The sequence below is a fragment of the Hypanus sabinus genome, chromosome 2 (genome assembly GCF_030144855.1).
Source record: "Hypanus sabinus isolate sHypSab1 chromosome 2, sHypSab1.hap1, whole genome shotgun sequence".
In the NCBI taxonomy this organism is placed as follows: Eukaryota; Metazoa; Chordata; class Chondrichthyes; order Myliobatiformes; family Dasyatidae; genus Hypanus; species Hypanus sabinus.
In genome coordinates this window covers 23105105-23127023 of record NC_082707.1, presented here as the reverse complement: position 1 = coordinate 23127023, position 21919 = coordinate 23105105, and the positions used below count along the sequence as shown (strand labels likewise).

The 21919-nt window shown below is 42.6% G+C and overlaps 1 protein-coding gene across 4 annotated transcripts in view; it reads left to right on the top strand.

The window, feature by feature from the left end:
- Window positions 1-21919, top strand: part of hps3 (HPS3 biogenesis of lysosomal organelles complex 2 subunit 1) — a 65847-nt gene that overhangs the window by 42645 nt on the left and 1283 nt on the right. For 3 of the 4 annotated variants that reach the window (XM_059993317.1, XM_059993300.1, XM_059993308.1), the window contains exons 14-17: window positions 8750-8950; window positions 10371-10475; window positions 15609-15815; window positions 19068-19158. In XM_059993317.1, coding sequence (XP_059849300.1) covers window positions 8750-8950; window positions 10371-10475; window positions 15609-15815; window positions 19068-19158 — 604 coding nt within the window. The remainder of the gene's footprint in view (window positions 1-8749; window positions 8951-10370; window positions 10476-15608; window positions 15816-19067; window positions 19159-21919) is intronic. The other variant, XM_059993325.1, reaches the window with a different exon arrangement.

The window sequence follows — 21919 nt, the reverse complement described above, 5'->3', positions numbered from 1 at the left end:
AAAACATCAACTGTTTACTCTTTTCCATAGCATTTTGTGTGTGTTGCTCAGAGGAAAAAGCTTGCTTGCATTTACTCTGTCTATACCCTCATAATTTTGTATATCTCTAGCAAATCTCAGCTCATTCTTCTACACTCTATGGAATACAGTCCCAGCCTATTCAGACGTTCCCTATAACTTAGGTCCTCAAAAGTCTGGGCAACATCCTTGTAAATTTTCTCAGCACTCTTTTAATCTCATTTACATCTTTCTTGTAGTAGGTGACCAAATCTGGACAAAATACTCCAAATTAGCATCACCAATGTCTTATACAATTTCAACATAACATCCCAACTCCTGTACTCAATACATTGATTTATGAAAGCCAATGTGCCAAAAACTTTCTCTACAGTCCTATCTACCTGTGATGCCACTTTCAAGGAATTATGGATCTGTATTCCTAGATCCTTGTGTTCTACTGCATTCTACTCTGACTGTCTTCCCAAAATGCAACACCTCACACTTGCCTGCATTAAATTCCATCTGCCATTTTCAGCCCATTTCACTTGCTGATCCAGATCCCACTGCAAGCTTTGATAGTCTTCCCAGTTGTCCATCACATCCACAGTCTTGGTGTCATCAGCAAATTTGCTGACTCATTTAACCACATTATCATCCAGATCATTGATATAAATGACAAGCAACAAAGGACCCATCACCAATCATTCCAGCACATCACTAGTCAGAGAGGTAACCATCCACCACCACCCTCTGGCTTCTCTCACAAAGCCAAAGTCTAATCCAATTTGTTACCTCATCTTGAATGCTGAGCGACTGAACCTTCTTGATAAATTCCCCTGTGGGACCTCGTCAAATGCTTTGAAAAAGTCCATGAGGACAACATCCACTGTCTTGCCTTCGTCAACTTTGCAGTTAACTTCCTCATGCCTCCTACCATGCACAAAGCCACGTTGACTATTCCTAATTGGTCCCTGTCTATGCAAATAGTTATCTATCCGCTCCCTTAGAATGCCTTCCAATAACTCTTCCCCCAACTGATGTCAGGTTCTTGGGCCTATAACTTCCTCGCTTATTTCTAGAGCCTTTCTTAAACAATGGAAAACATAAGCTATTTGCCGATCTTCTGGCACATCACCCGTGGCTATAGATGTATTAAATACCTCTGGTAAGGCCCCTGCAATTTCTGAACTAGCCTCCCACAGGGTCCAAGGGAACATATTGTCAGGGCCTGGTGATTTATCTACCCTAATTTGCCTTAAGACAGCAAGAATCTGCTCCTCTGTAATCTGTATAGGGTCCATGACCTCATTGCTACATTGCCTCACATCTATAGACTCTGTGTATGTCTTCTGAGTTCATTGTTTAAATGTCCAATTAAAATCAATTGAAATTAAAACAAATTTTAAGTATTAAGTTAGTAAGGTTAATTTTTGAAACCATCGAACTCAGTTAAAGAAAAACACGAGCAATCAGTGAAATAAATGAAATTAAGAAAGCCTGACTAAATGTTACCTTTTAATGAAAGTCAATAATCTTATTCACATGAATCAGTTCATTTCTGGTTGCCTCATTATAGAAAGGATGTGGAAGTTTTAGAGAAGGTGCAGAGGAGATTTACCAGGAGATTTACCAGGAGATTTACTTGTCCTCTCTGGATTCGCAAAAATGTGTTTTGAGGGGAGGTTCAGTGAGCTGGATAGGTATCTGAATAGTGGGGTTATGGGTGGCTATGGTCCAGGTGCATGTCAATGGGACAAGGCAGTTTAAATGGTTCAGTGTGGAGTAGATGGGCTGAAGGGCCTGTTTCTGTGCTGTACTTTTCTATGACTCTTAAGCTCAGACTATTTTTCTTTGCAACAAAGGAGGATGAGAGGTGGTTTGGTAGAGGTCTGTAAGAGGTATAGATTGAGTGCCCTTTTTCCCCACAGCACGTTGGCTAAGGTGATTGGGGCAAAGTATGGGGGGATGTCAGAGGTAGGATTTTTACACAGGGTGATAAGTGCATGGGGTGGTGGTAAAGGCAGATACATTAGGGGTATTTAAGAGATGCGTGGATAGGCACATGGATGAAAGAAAAATAGAGAGCTATGTGGGAGGGAGACGTTAGATTGACCATGACATCGATCTTGAAGTAGGTTAAAAAGTTGTTACAACATCAGTTGGCCATAATTATGATGTATATAACCTGTTCTTTAAAGTCACTCAGGTCAGAAGCAAACTCTTTGGCCCAGCTTGCCCACGCTGACTAGCAAGTTCCCATTTATACTTATGCCATTTACCAGCACTCAGTCTGTGATCTTTCCGTCTTGGCAATTCAAAAGCTCATATGGGTCCTTTTCTAGTATGTGTGCATCTGCCTCCACCGCCTTCTCAAGAAGTATAGTATGCTCCAGATTGCAATTGCCCTTTGGGTGGGGAAAAAATCTTTCATTTCTTCAGATTCCCTTTTAACCCTTTTGCTTCCCACATATGCCCTCCAATTTGAGATCAATCCACTGTGGAAAATTTTCTCACTATCTGTGTGCTTCATGGTGCAGGTTGTATCAGATCTCCCACCAACCTTAAAGCCAAAGATTAGCTTTATTTGTCCATGTACGTTGAACCATACAGTGAAATGTGTCATTTGTGTCGACAACCAACTTAATTCGAGGGTGTGCTCAAAGAAGCAATATCCAGCTAAGTCTTCTCTGCAATCTCTTCAGTGTATTCATGTCCTTTTTTGAGGGAGTATAGCACATAGAAATCTTGAGTCAGTCATAATCCTTCAGCTTGGCGAGAGAGTAGCTACCCGACAATAAGCAAGCAATCATAAGACTCTACAGTACTGTAGGAGCATGCCTTATCATTACCTCTGCCAGCTGTTTGACTGTCATCTGATGAATCATACTCACTTGCTTTGTTAGGCCTTGTCTTTGTAAAGTTTCTCTTTTTAAGAACTACATTTTGAACGACAGTTGGACAGGTATATGGAATCAGACTCGGATTTAATACCACAGATCTATGTGGTGAAACTTCTTGTCCTTGCGTTAGCAGTACATTGTAATATATAATAGAGAAAAAAATCTGATTTATATTAAATAAGTAGTGCAAAATAGGAAATAATAGATATAGGGTAGTGTTCATGGATTTACAAATCGGATGGCAGAGGGGAAGAAGCTGTTCCTGAATCGCTGAGTGTGTGCCTTCAGGCTTCTGTACCTCCTTCCTGATGGTAACGATGAGAAGAGGGCAGGTCCTGGGTGATGATTCTTAATGATGGATGCTGCCTTTTTGATGCCTCGCTCCTTGAAGATGTCCTGGATACTGCGAAGGCTAGTGCCCATGATGGAGCTGACTAAGTTTACAACTTTTTGTGGCTTTAAAAATGCAGTTGTTTTATGGTCCAAATGTGGGCAATGGACTGTTTGGGCTGTTTTTGAGCAGTGTGATTTTATGAATTGACTCTTTTCAGTATCAGGTTCGCCTTTAAAAGGTATTGTTGACTGTCCTATCACTCCCCCACAGACTTCACAATCCACGTGATAACAAGTTCTGCAGAGACAAGATCATCCCTTAGCTCCATTGTACGTTATATCTTTCCTTTGGTTGACATCCTAATGTAGAGGTCAATGCATACACTTGTATTAAACCTTCTACCAGCTGCCACTGCTCCAAAGAGAAAATTCCCAATTCTCCTTAATTCCATTCCAGAGGATTGCCGAGTTCTCACCAAGGCCTTCAGAAGTATGGATCTTGATGTTGAAGTCTCAGCAATACCATCATGGCTCGAAAGATGAAGATTAGCTTTATTTGTCACGTGTGCATCAAAACATATAATGAAATGTGTTATTTCAAATCAAATCAGCAAGAATTGTGACAAGTGTCTCCAGTATTCCAGCACCAATATAGCATGCTCACAACTCGCTAATTTTAACTGTACTTTGGATGCGGGAGGAAACCAGAAGACCCAAAAGAAACCCATGTGGTCACTGAGAAGATGTACAAACTACTTCCAGACAGTGGCAGGAACCCCGATCCACTACACTTCGGTGCTACCCCTGACTGAAACATCTTACTAATAACAACAGGTCGGGTCTTTCTGTGGAAGAATTCATAGTTCATGTTCAAAGTATATCTATTATTCAAGTACATATGCAATATGTAACCTTGTACAACCCTGGGGTTTGTTTGTTCTCTGGTGGTTAGGTACCAGCTTTGATAACACTGCCAATGGAAATGTTTGCTTTTCCACGGCCTTGGCTATTTTGAAGGAGTCGAGTAAGCATAAATGGATCTGTCAAAAGAAGTGAATGTTCCTTGTTTATTATTAACTAGGAAAGGTAATGATGCTGAATAAAGTTATTGTTGTATAAGGGGCCTTTTGGTCCATTGTGTTGATGATTTGAAAGTTTGAAAGTTCTCCAGATAGTCCCACTCCTCATCCCTTTCCGTGTTTTTAATCTGCCTTTCTTTTATTTAATTTGATGGAAATGAGTGCAGTGAGAGTTGTAAAGCAGATGGGCAGCTTGCAACCAAACCATGTCACCTTTTTATCCAATCAACCCCAACCCCTTTGTGCAAAGTATATCTGGCCATAAGCTACTTCCTCAGGACTCAAAAGAAATTTATCATGTCCCTGTCAATTCTTACTAATTTTTATGAATACATCATCAAAACCTTGGATGTGTGACAACTGCACTGCACGTGACATAAGAAACTGCAGAGAGCTGTGGACACAGCTCAGTCTATCACAAACACCAGCCTCCTCTCCATGGACTCTGTCTATACTTTTAAGTCAGCGTAATCAAAGGCCCACACCCACAACAGACATTCTCTCTTCTCCCTGATTTCATTGGGCAGAAGATGCAAAAGCCTGAAATCATATGGCAACAGGCTCAAGGGCAGCTTCCAGTCACCCCCCAAATGAAACTATTAAATGGTTCCCTAGTATGTACAATGAACCTTGATGCAATAGCCACAGCTCTACATGCCTTCCTTACACATCTGGAGAAGAAGGATGCTTGTGTGAGAATGCTGTTCTTGGACTACAGTTCAGCATTCAACACCGTTGTTCCATCCAGCCTCAACAAGAAGCTCCGAGACCTCGGCCTTGACCCTGCCTTGTGCAGCTGGATCCTGGACTTACTGTCAGAACGCCAGCAGGTTGTAAGAGTGGATTCCCTCACCACCACCTCTCTGACTCTCAACTCAGGAGCGCCTCAGGGCTGTGTACTGATTCCCCTCCTTTACTCCCTGTATACCCATGACTGTGTTGCCACCCACAGCTCCAATCTGCTAATTAAATTTGCTGATGACACTTCATTGATTAGCCTTGTCTCAAACAGGGAAGAAGTCACCTCTCTGACAGGGTGGTGTCAAGAAAACAACCTCTGCCTGAATGTCACAAAAACAAAGGAGCTGGTTGTGGATTACAGGAGGAATGAAGACAGGCTCACCCCTATTGACATCAATGGATCTGGGGTTGAGAGGGTGAACAGCTTCAAGCTCCTTGGCATCCATATCACTGAGGACCTCACATGGTCTGTGTATACCAGCTGTGCGATGAAAAAGGCACAACAGCGCCTCTTTCACCGTAGACGATTGAGGAAGTTTGGTATGGGCCGCCAGATCCTAAGAACTTTCTACAGGGGCACAATTGAGAGCATCCTGACTGGCTGCATCACTGCCTGGTATAGGAACTGTACCTCCCTCATTCGCAGGACTCTGCAAGGAGTGGTGCAGACAGCCCAGCGCATCTGTAGTTGTGAACTTACCATGATTCAGGACATTTACAAGGACGGGTGTGTAAAAAGGGCCTATAGGATCACTGGGGACCCAAACCATTCCACCCACATTCTACTCCAGCTGCTGCCGTTCAGGAAGTGGTACCACAGCATAAAAGCCAGGACCAACAGGCTCCGGGACAGCTTCTTCCACCAGGCCATCAGACTGATGAACTCACACTGATTTGAGTGTACTCTATATTACATTGACTATTCTATTTATTATAAATTGCTATGATTGCACATCGCACATTTAGATGGAGACGTAACGTAAAGATTTTTCCTCTTCATGTATGTGAAGGACATAAGAAATAAAGTCAATTCAATTCAATACCTCATTATAATCTTGCACTTTATCATTTACCAGCATTACAATTTTCCTGTCACTGTTACACTTTATTCTGCATTGTCATTGTTTTACCTTGTTCTACCTCGCTGTTTAGCTGTTTCCATTTTGGGTGACAATTAAACTTCAACTTGAATGCACCGTGTAAGGATCTGATCTGCATACAAGTCAAGTTTTTTCACTGTATCTCGGTGCATGTGACAAAAGTAAACCAATGCCAACACAGCTTAGCACTTCCCAGCTGGAATTTGCATTCCCTTGAATTAGGGAATTGATTTTCCAGGTTTCCCTATCCCCTTCATCATGTTGCCAGGTCTTCTCCTGTCACCCATTTGCATGTTGTCCCTGTGTTTTCTCTTCAAAACGCAACCAGTTCACATGCCAGAAACGTGTCCACAAACCGAGTTCCCCAATGGTAAAAATCCCACCGATCCGTGGGCCAATTTACAGGAATGTCGCCAGGACTTGAGGAGCTCTGTTATAGGGATAGGTTAGAGTTCTATTCCTTGAAGCTCAGGAGAATGAGGGAGATCTTGTAGAGAGAGAGAGATATATGCATTTACAAGGGGCATAGATAAGGTGAATGTTTACTGGCTCTTTCTGCCGTAGGTTGGGTGAGACTAGAACTAAAGGTCATGGAGTTACAGTGAAAGATGAAATATTTAAGCGGAACCTGAGGTGGAACTTACTCACTCAGAGGATGTTGATTATGTGGAAGCTGTCAGCAGTGTAGTAAATGCAGGTTCAGTTATAACATTGAAAAGAAATTTGGTAGGTACAGTGCCTATATTTTAAAAAAAGTATTCACCTCCCCTTGGAAGTTATCTTGTTTTATTGTCTTACAAGATTGAATCGCAGTGGATTTAATTTGGCTTTTCTGACATTGATCAACAGAGAATGACACTTTTGTGTCAAAGTGAAAGCAGTTCTCTACAAAGTGATCTAAATAAATTCACTACAAATATAAAACATAAAATAATTGATTGGATAAGTATTCACCGTCTTTGTCAATATTTAGTAGATGTACCTTTGGCAGCAATTACAGCCTTGAGTCTGTGTGGATCGGTCTCTATCAGCTTTACACATCTGGACACTGCAATTTTTCCCCATTCTTTACAAAACTGCTCAAGCTCTGTCAGATTGCATGGGAATTGTGAGTGAACAGCCCTTTCCAAGTCCAGCCACAAATTCTCAATTGGACTGAGGTCTGAAGTCTGACTCGGCCATTCATGGACTTTTAACTTTGTTGTTATTAAGCCATTCCTATGTAGATTGGCTTTATGCTTGGGGTCATTATCTTGCTAGAACACAAGTTTTCTTCCAAGTCGTAGTTCTCTTGCAGACTGCATCAGGTTTTCCTCCAGGATTTCCCTGTATTTTGCTGCATTCATTTTACCCTCTACCTTCACAATCCTTCCCGGGCAGTGAAGTATCCCCACAGCGTGATACAGCCACCACCATGCTTCACGGTAGGGATAGTGTGTTTTTGATAATGTGCATTGTTTGGCTTATGCCAAACATAGCATTTAGTCTGTAACCAAAAATCTCAATTTCGGTTTTCATTGTTCGATAGAACTTTCCAGCTGACTTCAGAGTCTCCCACATGCCTTCTGGCAAACTCTAGCTGAGGTATCATGTGTGTTTTCTTCAGCAGTGGCTTTATCTTTGCCGCTTTCCCATAAAGCTGTGACTGGTGAAGCACCCAGGCAGCAGTTGTTGTATGTGCAGTCTCTCCCATCTCAGCCACTCCTCCAGAGTTGTCATAGGCCTCTTGGTGGCCTGCCTCACTAGACCTCTTCTTGCACAGTCACTCATTTTTTGAGGTTGGCCTGCTCTCGGCAGATTTTCAGCTGTGCCATATCTTTTCCGTTTCATGATGATTCACTTAACTATACTCCAAGGTACTTCAGTGACTTGGAAATTTTCTTGTCACCATCGCCTGACTTGTGCTTTTAAATAACTTTTTTGCAAGGATGTCTTTTGTGTTCTTTTGTCTTCACGGTGTAGTTTTTGTCAGGATAAATGACTCGCCAGCAGTTGGGCCTTCCAGATACAGGTGTATTTTTACCACAATCAACTGAAACACCTTGACTGCACAGAGATCTCCAAAACAGATCTCCATTTAATTAATTATGTTACTTCTAAGACCAACAGGCTGCACCATTGATGATTTGCTGTGTAATACTAAAGGGGGTGAATACTTATGCAATCAATTATTTTGTGTTTTATATTTGTAATTAATTTAGATCACTTTGCAGAGATCTGTTTTCACTTTGACTTGAAAGAGTATTTTTCTGATGATCAGTGTCAAAAAAGCCAAATTAAATCCAGTGTGATTCAATGTTGTAAATGATAAAACATGATAACTTGCAAGGGGAGTGAGTACTATTTATAGACTCTGTAATTGGATGGGAGGGGTATGGACACAGGTAGAGGGAATTTGGGCAGAAGACCTATGAACAGTCTAGTTGGGGCAAAGTGCCTTCTACCATGACTGTATTTCCAGTTGCCATTCTCTCAAGTGTTCGCTAGCTGGAATTGGATCAAGTAACTGGATACCCTGATGGTATTATTACACCACAAGTGTGGGTGGGAGGTGTCAGAGTAACGGCTAAAAAACCTGTTTTGGTACGGTCGACAGGGACTCTGTGGTAAGAGTGACAAAGACAATGTGGCAGAGAATCCGCAGATGCTGGTTGACTTCTGGGAAACCGCATTGATATCCTGCACCGACGACGTGTTGATCGAAGTCCTTCTGATGAAGCTGGTGTCCGTGTACCTCCACAGGACAGCCCAGAGGATAAAGCCCGACCGGAAACCATTGAAAACAGTGGATGAGCTGGTATGTCCCTGCCTTCCCCATTGTCCAGAGTTCAACTGAATCTGTCAGAGGACTCGGTACACTGGAGCTATGCGGCTTACCTACTGCATTAGATTCATTTATTTGTTCATCACATGTATGTCAAAAGATACAGTGAAATGCTTCATCTGTGTTAACAACCAACACATCCTAATGATATACTGTTAGTGTTGCCACACATTCCAGCGCCAACATAGCATGCCCACAATGTTTGGCCTCTAACTGTATGTTGGGAATACACAGCCTCCAGCAGCAGCCCCACTGTTACCTGCCCACGCAGCAAGCTGATTATCTGGGCACTTTCATTGTAATATGTGGGAGGGGGGAAAATTGACTACAAGAATATTGACAATAGTTTGAATGTATGTTATGTGAAGTAATAATACACTGGCGTAGAAATGTTGGACCGATGTTCAAAATACATTTGTTACCATATACTACCTTGAGAATCATTTACTTATAGACATTTTCATGAATACTTCCCATAGGAAAATTGGTAAATAGGCAGATGATTATGAGCCAAATTTTTGCAGATGTTATACTGATCACGCTGCCAAGTAATGAACCTACTCAAAGTTCAAAGAAAATATGTTACTGAAGTATGTACATATATCATCGTATACTACCCTGAGATTCATATTTTGACAGCAGAATAAAGAAATACAAATTGCACAAAACCAAACTGCAAATACAATAATTAATAATAAATAAATAAATAACTTGTGCTGCGAATGAGTTCTAGAGTCCTTCAAAGTGAGTCCATAGGTTGCCTGGTTTGGAAACGCCAATGCCTTTGGGAAATCTTACAGAAAGTGATGGATACAGCCCAGTCCATCACAGGTAAAGCCCTCCCCAACACTGAGCACGTTTATACGAAGCATTGTTGCATGAAAGCAGCATCCATCATCACGAACCCCCACCACTCACAACGTGCTCTCTTCTGCCATCAGGAATAAGGTACTGGAGCCTCAGGACTCACACCAGCAGGTTCAGGAACAGTTATTACCCCTCAAGCATCAGGCTCTTCACTCAACAGATAACTTCACTCAACTTGTCACATCATTGAAAAGTTTCCTCAACCTGTGGACTCACCCTTAAGGATTCTTCCTCTCATGTTCTCTATATTTACTGCTTGCTTATCTATCTATTCAATCTATCCATTATTATTTCTTTTTGTATTTGCCCTGTTGTTTAATTTTGCTCACTGGTTGAACAAAAAATAAATGGTCTTTCATTAATTCCATTATGGTTATGATTCTATTATGGATTTACTGAGTATGTCTGCAAGAAGGTTAATCTCAGTTTTGTATATTGCTACATATACATACTTTGATAAGTTTACTTTGAACTTTGAACTTATCAAGAAAGCCCCAAACTAATCTTATTTGCTCTTTTCAAACAGATCAGTTCATGTGGTCATTTTGGGAAGATTTTCTCTTGGATCCACACTATCAATGCCTCCAATACTGAACCACAAGGTCCTTCAGAAGATCTGCAGAAACTGCAGGTTGGTGCAGGGTTTCTTTTCTGCAAAGCGTAATTCTGAATTCATAGTGCATACCACCACTGTGGTTTACCAGCTGACGAAGATATTTAAAAAGGCAAACAAGCATTATTTCCGTTTAAGCAAGAAGCATGTAGCAGCTTTAGAAGATCTGAGAGAGGGGTATTCCCATTTGAGTGTCTGTGAGTGAATCTGGATTAGAGTAGAACATGGTGTTCTGTATTTTTAATTAGTTGTAAATACATGAAGTATGATTGACTACCTTTGTGTCCCAGATGGTTCATTAATATAAAATATCTTCTCTCCGGGGAAAAAACTTTTGAATTACAGTACTGTGCAAAAGTCTTAGATAGATTATAGATATCTAAGACTTTAGCATAGTCTCTATATTTGTCATGTGGAGCAGAGGTCGAGTTTGTAAATCTGACAAGAGCAAAGGATGTTGGGAATAGTGAGAGTGGGGTGCCGCAGGCAGAGTGTGGGACAGGTGGCAGAGGAGAAGTGGGGGGTGACGTGGGTGCAGACACACACACCTGCTGAGACTATAAGACCATAAGGTATAGGAGCAGAATTAGGCCATTCAGCCAATCAAGTTTGCTCTGCTATTCACCATGGCTGATCCCGGATCCCACTCAACTCCATACACCTGCCTTCTTCCCATATCCTTTGGTGCTGTGACCGATCAGGAAGCTAAAAACTTCTGCCTTAAATGTACCCACAGTCTTGGCCTCCATTGCAATCTTTGGCAGAGCATTCCACAGATTCACTACTCTCCAACTAAAAAGATTCCTCCTTACCTCTGTTCTAAAGGGTTGCCCCTCTATTTGAGGCTGTGCCCTTTAATCCTGGATACTCCACCATGGGAAACATCCCCTCCACATCCACCCCTATCTAGTCCTTTCAATATTCAGTAGGTTTCAATGAGACCAGCCCCCCCCCCCCCCCACACACATTCTTCTAAATTCCAGTGAGTACAGGCCCAAAGCTGCCAGACGCTCCTCACATGTTAACCCCTTCATTCCCAGAGTCATCTTCATGAACTTCCTCTGGACTCTCTCCAATGACAACATATCCTTTTTGAGGTATGGGACCCAAAGCTGTTGACAATACTCCCAAGTGCAGCCTGACTAGTGTGTTATAAAGCCTCAGCACTATCTCCTTGATTTTGTATTCAATTCCCCTTGAAATAAATGCCAACATTATGTTTGCCTTCTTTACCAAAGACTCAGTCTGTAAGTTAACCTTCTGGGAGTCTTGCAAAGAGTTCCTTTGTACCTCTGATAACTCCCCATTTAGATAATAGTCCGCATTATTGTTCCTTTTACCAAAATGCATTATCATACATTTCCCAACGCTGTATTCCATCCATCACTTTTTTGCCCAATCGTCCAATAATTTGTCTAAGTCCTACCGCAATTGCATTGCTTCCCCTCCACCCATCTTCACATCGTCCGCAAACTTTGCCACAAAGCCATCAATTCCATTATACAAATCACTCTCAAACAATGTGAAAAGCAGTGGTCCCAATCCTGATGCTGAGGAACATCACTAGTCACTGGCAGCCAACCAGAAAAGGCCCCTTTTATTCTCACTCACTGCCTGCTGCTTGTCAGCCATTCCTCTGTCTATGCCAGTATCTTTCCTATAACACCATCAGATTTTATCTTGTTAAGCAGCCTCATGTTGCACCTTATCAAAAGCCTTTTGAAAGTCCAAGTAAATGAGATCCTCTCCTTTGTCTACTCTATTTGTTACCTCCTTGAAGAACTCTAACAGATTCTTCAGGCAAGAAACCATGCTGACTTTGACTTAATTTATCATTAGTCTCCAAGTAACTTGAAACCTTATCCTTAGTAATAGTCTCCAACACTTTCCCAACCACTGAGGTTAGGATAACTGGCTTTCTTTTGTCTTCCTCCCTTTTTAAAGAGTGGAGTGACATTTGCAAACTTCCACTCCTCTGTGACTATGCAAGAATCAAGTGATTCTTGAAAGATCATGTCCAATCCATCTTCAGCAACCTCGCCCAGGACTCTGGGATGTAGTCCTTCTGGCTCAGGTGATAACAGACAGACATACTTCATTGATCCCGAGGGAAATTGGGTTTCGTTACAGCCGCACCAACCAAGAATAGTGAAGAAATACAGCAATATAAAACCATAAATAATTAAATAATAATGTTAATCATGCCAAGTGGAAATAAGTCCAGGACCAGCCTATTGGCACAGGGTGTCTGACACTCCGAGGGAGGAGTTGTAAAGTTTGATGGCCACAGGCAGGAATGACTTCCTATGTCGCTCAGTGTTACATCTTGATGGAATGAGTCTCTGGCTGAATGTACTCCTGTGCCTAACCAGTACATTATGAAGTGGATGGGAGACATTGTCCAAGATGGCATGCAACTTGGACAGCATCCTCTTTTCAGACACCACCGTCAGAGAGTCCAGTTCCACCCCCACAACAGCACTGGCCTTATGAATGAGTTTGTTGATTCTGTTGGTGTCTGCTACCCTCAGCCTGCTGCCCCAGCACACAACAGCAAACATGATAGCACTGGCCACCACAGACTCATAGAACATCCTCAGCATCACCCGGCAGATGTTAAAGGACCTCATTCTCCTCAGGAAATAGAGATGGCTCTGACCCTTCTTGTAGACAGCCTCAGTGTAATCACCTTAAGATCTTTGAGTTTGTCTAGCACACTTTCCTTCATAATAGCTAAGGCACTCACTCCTGCTCCCTGCCATTCACGGACCACTGGCACACTGCTAGTGTCTTCCTTAGTGAAAAGAGATGCGAAGAACCCATTACGTTCATCTATCATTTCTCTGTTCACATTACTACCTCATCAGCATCATTTTCCATTGGTCTAATATCAACTCTCACCTCCCTTTTGTTCTTTATATAACTAAAAAAAATGTTGGTATCCTGTTTTATATTATTGGCTAGATTCCCCTCATATTTCATTTTTTCCCCATTTTATAGCTTTTTGTTTGCCTTTTGTTGGATTTAAAAAGCTTCCCAATCATCCAACTTCCCACTCACTTTTGCTATTTTATATTCCCTTTCCTTGGCTTTTATGCAGTCCTTAATTTCCCTTGTCAGCCAAGGTCGCCTAACCCTGCTATTTGGGAACTACTTTTTCTGTGGTACATATCTGTCCTGCACCTTGTGAACTATTCCCAGAAACTTCTGCCATCTCTGCTCTGCTATCTTCCCTGCCATTATCCTCCAATCTAGCTGGACAAGCTCCTCTCTCATGCCTCTGTAATTCCATTTATTCCATTGCAGTACTGATACATGTGACACGTGCTTCTCTCTCTCAGATCACTGTCTCCCAGGGGTTCCTTACTATAAAGCTCCCTAATTAGATCCGGGTTATTACACAACACCCAAGTAGGCTCAGGCACAAGCTGATCTAGAAAGCCATCTTGTAGGCATTCAACAAATTTCCTCTCTTGCAATCTAACACCAACCTGATTTTGTATATTGAAGTCCCCCATTGCAATCATGTCATTAGCCTTCCCCAGCTCACTTTGCAACCTCAACCCTACATCTTGGCTACTAATTGGAAGCCTATATATGATTCCCATAATGATTTTTTTTACCCTTGCAGTTTCTTAACTCCACCCACAAAAATTCAACGTTCTCTGACCTTATGTCACTTCTTTTTAAAGATATAATTCCACCTCTCACCAACAGGCACACCACCACCTATACCTTCCTGCCTGTCCTTTCAATTCAAAGTATATCCATTGATGTTAAGCTCCCAACTATGGCCTTCCTTCAGCCACGACTTACTGATGCCCACAACGTCATACCGACTAATCTCTTATTGCGCCACCTTATTAAGAATGCTAGACATTCTTAAATACAGAACTTTCAGTTCCGCATTTGTACCCAATCATTGGTTTGTCTGACCTTGCATTCATGTTACCTCCATCATCTATGTGTAATCCTGCTGGCTTATCCTCAGCTCTATCCCTGTGTTATATTAGTTTAAACTGCTCCCAACAGTTCTGGTAAACCTGCCCACAAGGATATTGGCCCCCCTCAAATTCAAGTGCAATCCGTCCCTTTTCTGCAGGTCCAACCATGACCCTGAAGAGGTCCCAATTATCCGGAAATCTGAATCCCTGCCCCTTGCTCCAATTCTTCAGCCACACATTTATCTGCCACCTCATTCTATTCCTATTCTCACGTCATGTGGTACATGCAGCAATCCCGAGATTACACCAGGCAAGGTAATTTGATTCCAAACAATTAGTTTATTGGTCATTACAGTATGTTTTCCTGGTGTTTACCACTTCCTCCACTCTCTTTTTCCTTCTCCCAACCATGATTCCCTTCTCCCTGCCCCTTTTTCATTTCAGTCCACAGTGGAGACCCATTATCAGAATCAGGTTTTGTTATCAATCGTCTAGGTCATGAAATGTGATTTCTTTGTGGCAGCAGTACAGTGCAATACATAAAATTACTACAGTCCTGTGCAAGAGCCTTAGGCACACTAAGACTTCTGCACAGTACTGTACGTACATTGACCCTTAAGACTGCCTCTAGTCTTCATTTATGTGATACTTCAATTAGTCTACCTGTTCAATATCCCCTCACTGCTCCGTTTAGTCCCAGCACAAACTTTACTCACTCCCACCTTGATTTTCCCTTTCTCCATGGTGCATGTGTATATCCTCGAAGGTAGAAGACCACAAGACCAGCTTATATGGTGAGCTAAGTTCTTTGTTCTGATATTCAAGGCATGAGAGTATACGAGGCGAAGGCAGGAGATTGGGGCTGAGAAGGAAAATGGATCAGCCATGATGAAATGACAGAGCAGACTCGATGGGCCAAATGGACTAATCCTGTTCCTATATCTTATGGTCTCATGATGTTCAAGATGAAACGACTTTGATATGTTTTGCCCACAGTTGGGCAAAGATGTTTGGCTTCACATCTAGGGAGGCTGTGCCTTGCTAAACAATCCCACACCAGGGCAATCCCTCTTCTTAAGGTTTTCACGCCCCTCTGCATTCAGCAGCGAGTAACAGAAATTAAGAAGGCCCCTAAGGAGTAGAGATAGGTCCAGGACTTTACACGCATTTTGGAATCTTACGAATATTTCTTTCATTTTATTCATAGTCCATTCTGTGTGGTTCTTCAATCGAAATAACTTCTGTTCTTCAACTTCTGCAACACCTGCCTGATGATGACCTGATGGCACTGAGTATCCATGCATTGTGTGACACCAGACTGGGCAAATGTGAGCATGTAACTGACCTTCTCCTCGACCGATGCCCTGAAGCGCTTCTACCATTTGCCACCTGTGAGATGCAGCAGGGGAACCAGGTTTGCCTCAATCACTTTTTCCAGTATTTCAGCCTTCGAGTCAGGTGTATTGGATAGGGAAGTGGATTCATTGAAAACATTGGACACGGGAGGCCACTCAGTCCAGAAGGACCAAATCTTACTTTCCATCACTGAGACAAGCCTCTTCCAATAAACATGGGAGCAGTAATTAAACATGATCGTTTGTCTCTACTATCCCCTGCAAAGCAACTACTCGAGTTCAGTTGGCAGGTATTTCCAGGAGTTTATTAATTTGTCCAATTTTAGCAAAGGTAACTCACAAACTCTTCTGAACCCTCCTCCCAAGTTGTCATAGTCAGTGCCAGTCCCACCTTCCTGTGGAACCAGGAACTAAAAATCCCATGAGAGCAGATTGAGGAAGGGAGAGTGTTCTCCATTTTCCCTTCTTCCTGCTGTCTGTGGAATGGAAACAGGAGAAATGGTAAAGTGGGTGAGCCATTTGTCCTCCTGTGCTAGCTCCACACTTCAGTAAGATCATAGCTGCTGTTTCTTCTCAGTGCCAGTTTCCTGCTTTATCTCTTGATATCCAAGAACCTAACAAACTCTTATCAAATCTCACATACAAACAAGCTGGATGAACTCAGCAGGTCAGGCAGCATCCATTGAAAGGAGCGATCGGCGTTTTGGGCCAAGACCCTTCGTCAGGACAGAAGAAGGAGGGGGCTGGGGCCCTATAAAGAAGGTGGGAAGGTGCAGGTGAAAAACCAATCAGAGGAAAGATCAAGGGGTGGGGGAGGGGAAGCAGGGAGGGGATAGGCCGGAGAGGTGAAGGAGGAATGTAAGGGGAAAGCACTATGGGTAGTAGAAGAAGGCAGAATCATGAGAGGTGATAGGCAGCTAGAAGAGGAGGCAGAGAGACAGTGTGATAGGGGAAGGGAGAAGGAGGGAATTGCTGGAAGTTGGAAAATTCGATGTTGATACCAAGGGACTGGAGACTACCCAGACAGTATATGAGGTGTTGCTCTTCCAACCTGAGTTTGACCTCATCATGGCGGTAGAGGAGGCCATGTATGGACATATCCGACTGGGAATGTGAAGCAGAGTTGAAGTGGGCGGCAACCGGGAGGTCCTGTCTATTGTGACGGACGGAGTGGAGGTGCTCGACGAAGCGATCCCCCAATCTGTGTCGGGTCTCGCTGATGTAGAGGAGGCCGCACCGGGAGCACCGGATGCAATAGATGACCTCAACAGACTCACAAGTGAAGTGTTGTAGGCAATTGCAATCTATTGCGTAGGCAACACTTCACTTGTTACTCTGCCTCCTCTTCTAGCTGCCTATCACCTCTCTCATGATTCTGCCTTCTTCTACTACCCATGGTGCTTTCCCCTTACATTCCTTCTTCATCTCTCCTGCCTATCCCCTTCCTGCTTCCCCATCCCTTGATCTTTCCTCTGATTGGTTTTTCACCTGCACCTTCCCCCTTCCCCACCTTGTTTATAGGGCCCTGGCCCCCTCCTCCTTCAGTCCTGACGAAGGGTCTCGGCCCAAAACACTGACTGCTCATTTCAACAGATGCAGCCTGACTTGCTGAGTTCATCCAGCCTGCTTGTACGTGTTGATTTGACCACAACATCTGCAGTGTACTTTGTGTTTTCTATCAAATCTCCCCTCATTCTCCTGCACTCCGGGAATTAAAGTCCTAACCTATTCAACATTTCCATATAACTCAACCTAATCTCCTAACAACATCATTGTAAATTTTCTCTGCACTCTCTCAATCTTATTGACATCTTTCCTGTAGGTAGGTGATCAAAACTGTACACACTACTTCAAATTAGGCCTTAGCAATGTCTTAAAAAAAACGTCTTCCTTAAAAATGGACTCTTAACGTCTTCCTAACCACCGAGGTCTAACTAACTGGCCTGTAGTTTCCTGTCTTTTCCATGCCTCCCTTCTTAAAAAGTGGTGTGACTTTTGCAATTTCTCAGTGGAACCATTCCAGAATATAGCGATTCTTGAAAGATCCCAGCTAATGCCTACACAATTTCTTTAGCCACCACTTTCAGAAACCTGGGGTGTAGTCCATCCGTTCCAGATGAATTCTCTACCTTCTGACCTTTCGGTTTCTCAAACAGCTTTTGCTTAGTAATAGCAACTACACTCACTTCTGCCCCTTACACTCTTGAATTTTTGGCATTTTGCTTGCATCTTTCACAGCAAAGGCTGACACAAAATATTTACTGAGTTAGTCTGCCTCTTCTTTATCCACCCCCCCCCCCCAACTGCTACCTCTCCAGCATCATTTTCCAGCAGTCCAATAATCCACTCTTGTCTCTCTAAAACTCTTCGTATATCTGAAAAAAAAAACAACTTTTGGGAATCCTGTTTTATATCAATTGGCTGGGTTACCTTCGTTTTTCACCTTTTCTCTCTTTATGGCATTTTTAGTTGTCATCTGTTGCTTTTTAACAGCTACACAATCCTCTAACTTCCCATGAATATTTGCTATATTATATGCCCTCTCTTTTGCTTTTATATGTCTTTGAGTTCTCTTGTCAGCTACTGTTACCTCGTCCTCTCCTGAGAATACTATTTCATCCTTGGGATTTATCCTTCCTGTATGTTCGGAATTGCTCCCAGAAACTCTTGCCATTCTTGTTCTGCCGTCATTCCTACTAATATCCCTTTCTCATCAACTTTTGCCAGCTCCTCTCTCATGCCTCTGTAGTTTCCTTAACTCCACTGTAATACTGATACTTTATCTTTTCCCTTTCAGACTGTGGGGTGAATTTGATCATATTATGACCATTGCTTCCTAAGGATTCGTACCTTAAGCTCCCTGATGCAATCCAGTTCATTACACAACACCCCATCCAGAATTGCTCTCTCCGTAGTGGGCTCAACCACAAGCTGCTCTAAAAAGTCATCTCTTAAGCATTCTACAAATTCCATCTCTTGGGATCCGGCACCAATCCGATTTTCCCAATCTACTTGCACATTGAAATGGACAAATAATATTGTCCGTTTAACGTGACTTTTCTATCTCCCATTGTAATTTGTATCCCACATTTTGGCAACTATTTGGAGGCCTATATATAACCTCCACCAGGGTTTGTTTTACCTTTGCAGTCTCTCAACTCTACACACAAGGATTCTGCATCTTTTATTTACCATCTTATGGAACAGAATTGTCCCTATCCTTCTGCTTTCCAACTTGATTAAAATAAACATTCCACCAACTCAGCCGAGATTCCCTCCATTGAGGTAATACCCAGCTTTTCTGCTTTCAGCCTCTGTGGTGGAAGAAGCTGTTGCCTGAACTTTGTGAGCGAATAAGAGGAGACGGAAGAGAAAATAAAATCCTGGTGTCTTCACTGCAGGGTATGTACTTGTATCTCTCTCCTTTCTGGTAATTGATATAGTTTGAAAGTACAAAAGCCTGAATGACCAGGCTCAAGTACAGCTTTTACTCCACTGTTGTAGTATGAGAAAATGTACTCTTAACCTCACAATCTACTTTGTTCTGGCCTTCCACCTTATTGTCCACCTACACTATCTCTATAACTGTAACAATATATTCTGCATTCTGTTACCATTTTCCTTTGTGCTCCCCATTGCACTGATGTGATTGGATGGTGGCATGCGAAATAAAGTATTTTCACTCTTCCTTGTCAAGTCAAGTCAAGTTTATTGTATATAATGTATATAACCATATAATATATGTAGAAATGAGGCGTTTGTCCGAACCACTGTGTAAAGCACAGTATTACTCATAACACACGATAACTTATGAAGATAAAGATAAAATCTACAGATGAATTACGCATAAATAACAAACCAAGGTGCATAAATTAAATATTGTAAGGTGCGGAACAGATTACCCAGTGACACATTGAATACGATGCAGCAATGGTCTGAAGAAAGAAACTGTTTCCCATCCTGACCATTCTCGTTTTTATGCATTGAAGCCTCCTGCCTGATGGCAGAAAGTCAAAGCAGATGCTGTGTGGGATCCTTAGTAATACAAAGGCCCTGCATAGGCAGCACTCCTGATAAATCAGAATCAGGTTTATTATCAGCAATGTGTCGTGAAATTTGTTAACTTAGCAGCAGCAATTCAATACAATACATAATATAGAAGAAGAAGAATAAATAAATAAATGATAGTATACATATATTGAATAGATTAAAAATCATGCAAAAACAAATAATATATATTAAAAATGTGAGGGAGTGTTCACAGGTTCAATGTCCATTTAGGAATTGGATGGCAGAGTGGAAGAAGCTGTTCCTGAATTTCTGAGTGTGTGCCTTCAGGTGTCTGTACATTCTACCTGATGGTAACAGTGAGAAAAAGGCATGCCCTGGGTGCTGGAGGTGCCTTTCTGAGGCACCGCTCCTTGAAAATGCCCTGGGTACTTTGTAGGCTAGTGACCAAGATGGAGCCGACTAAATTTACAACCCTCTGCAGCTTCTTTCAGTCCCCGATGGATGGTAGGGAGAGCCCTATGATGCTCTCAACTGTTCTGACATTCCTTTGTAGGGTCTTCCAGTCCAATGCTCAGCTTCTGCTGTACCAGCTGAATTTGCATCTTGTCAAGGTGCTCTCAATGTGTTCCTGTAAAATGCAGTTAAGGTATTGGGGTTGGGGGGGGGGGGGGTAGGGAGCCTCACTTGCCTCAATCTTCTTCGGAACTGGAGGCACCACTCGCTGCTGTGTCTTCTTGTTCAGGGAGGTGATATTAAGGGCCCAGGTGAGGTCATCCATGATGTGAATTCACAGGTACTTGGTGTATTTAACCCCTCCTGCAGAGGAGCCACATATTCGTAGAGGGGAATGGTTCGTCTGTACCTTCCTGAAGTTCGCTATGATTTCCTTGGTCTTCTCCACTTTCAAGCTTGAGTTATCCTTCTCACACCAATCCACCAGCCACTCCACTTCCTCTCTACATACATCTCAATATATGCGATGATAGTAAACCGATTTACCCTTTCACTGCCACTAACTACATTTCAGAAGTGTTCTTTGGCAAATGGTCTTTTGGTTTGTCCTGGTGTTGTAAAGGGCTAACACCTTTTGTCACACAAACCAGTTCCTGAATGGTAATTTATTTGTTTTACCTTCCTAAGTACACTGACAGTTTTCTATTTTGCCCACATCTCTCGTGGTTAATTGTCCCTTGGTGCTTGGAAATGGTTGCAGGGTTTTGAAGTGTCTATGGAAGCACAGGCCATTCAGCAGCCCTTTGGACCTGCCTCTCAATTCAATACCACTGATCATCCACTTCAGTGTCCTCTTCTTGCCCTCTCTCAGGGCAGGAGACCTGGGTTCTATTTCTGCCACTAGCTGTAAGTAGTATGCATGTTTTCCCCGTGACCTCCTGGTGCTCCGGTTTCCTCCCAGAGTCCAAACATGTACCAATTGAAGGTTAATTGGTTAATTAAGGGTTAATTAAACTGCCCTGTGATTAGGCTAGAATTAAAGTGGGAGATTGCTGGGCAGCAATGTGGCTTGAGGTAATATTACTATATATATATAAATTTTATGTATTGCACTCTATTGTTGCCGCAATACAACAAATTTCACAACATGTCAGTGAAAATAAAACTGATTTTGATTCAGTGTTCAAGCTGGTAATAACGATCTCCTTAACACGAGACTTGTGCAGTCTTCATATCAGATTAATTTCAAAGAAGAGAAGATCTGCAGATGTTTGAAATCTGAACAACGCACACAAAATGCTGGAGGAAATCAGCAGGCCAGGCAGCATCTATGGAAAAGGGTAAACAGTCGACATTTCGGGCCAAGACTGGAGAGAAAAAGCTGAGGAGTAGATTTAAAAGGTGGGGGGAGGGGAGAGAGAAACACAAGGTAACAGGTGATACCAAAAGAGGGGGGGGGGCGGGGGAATGGAGTAAAGAGCTGGGAAGCTGATTAGCGAAAGAGATACAGAGTGGAGAAGGGAGAGTCTGACAGGAGAAGACAGAAGGCCATGGAAGAAAGAAAAGAGCTGACGGGGAGGCAAAGAGATAAGGAGGGAGAGGGAAAAGGGGATGAGGAACGGTGAGGGGGGTGGGGGGGGGCATTACCGGAAGTTCGAGAAATCAGTGTTCATGCCATCAGGTTGGAGGCTACCCAATC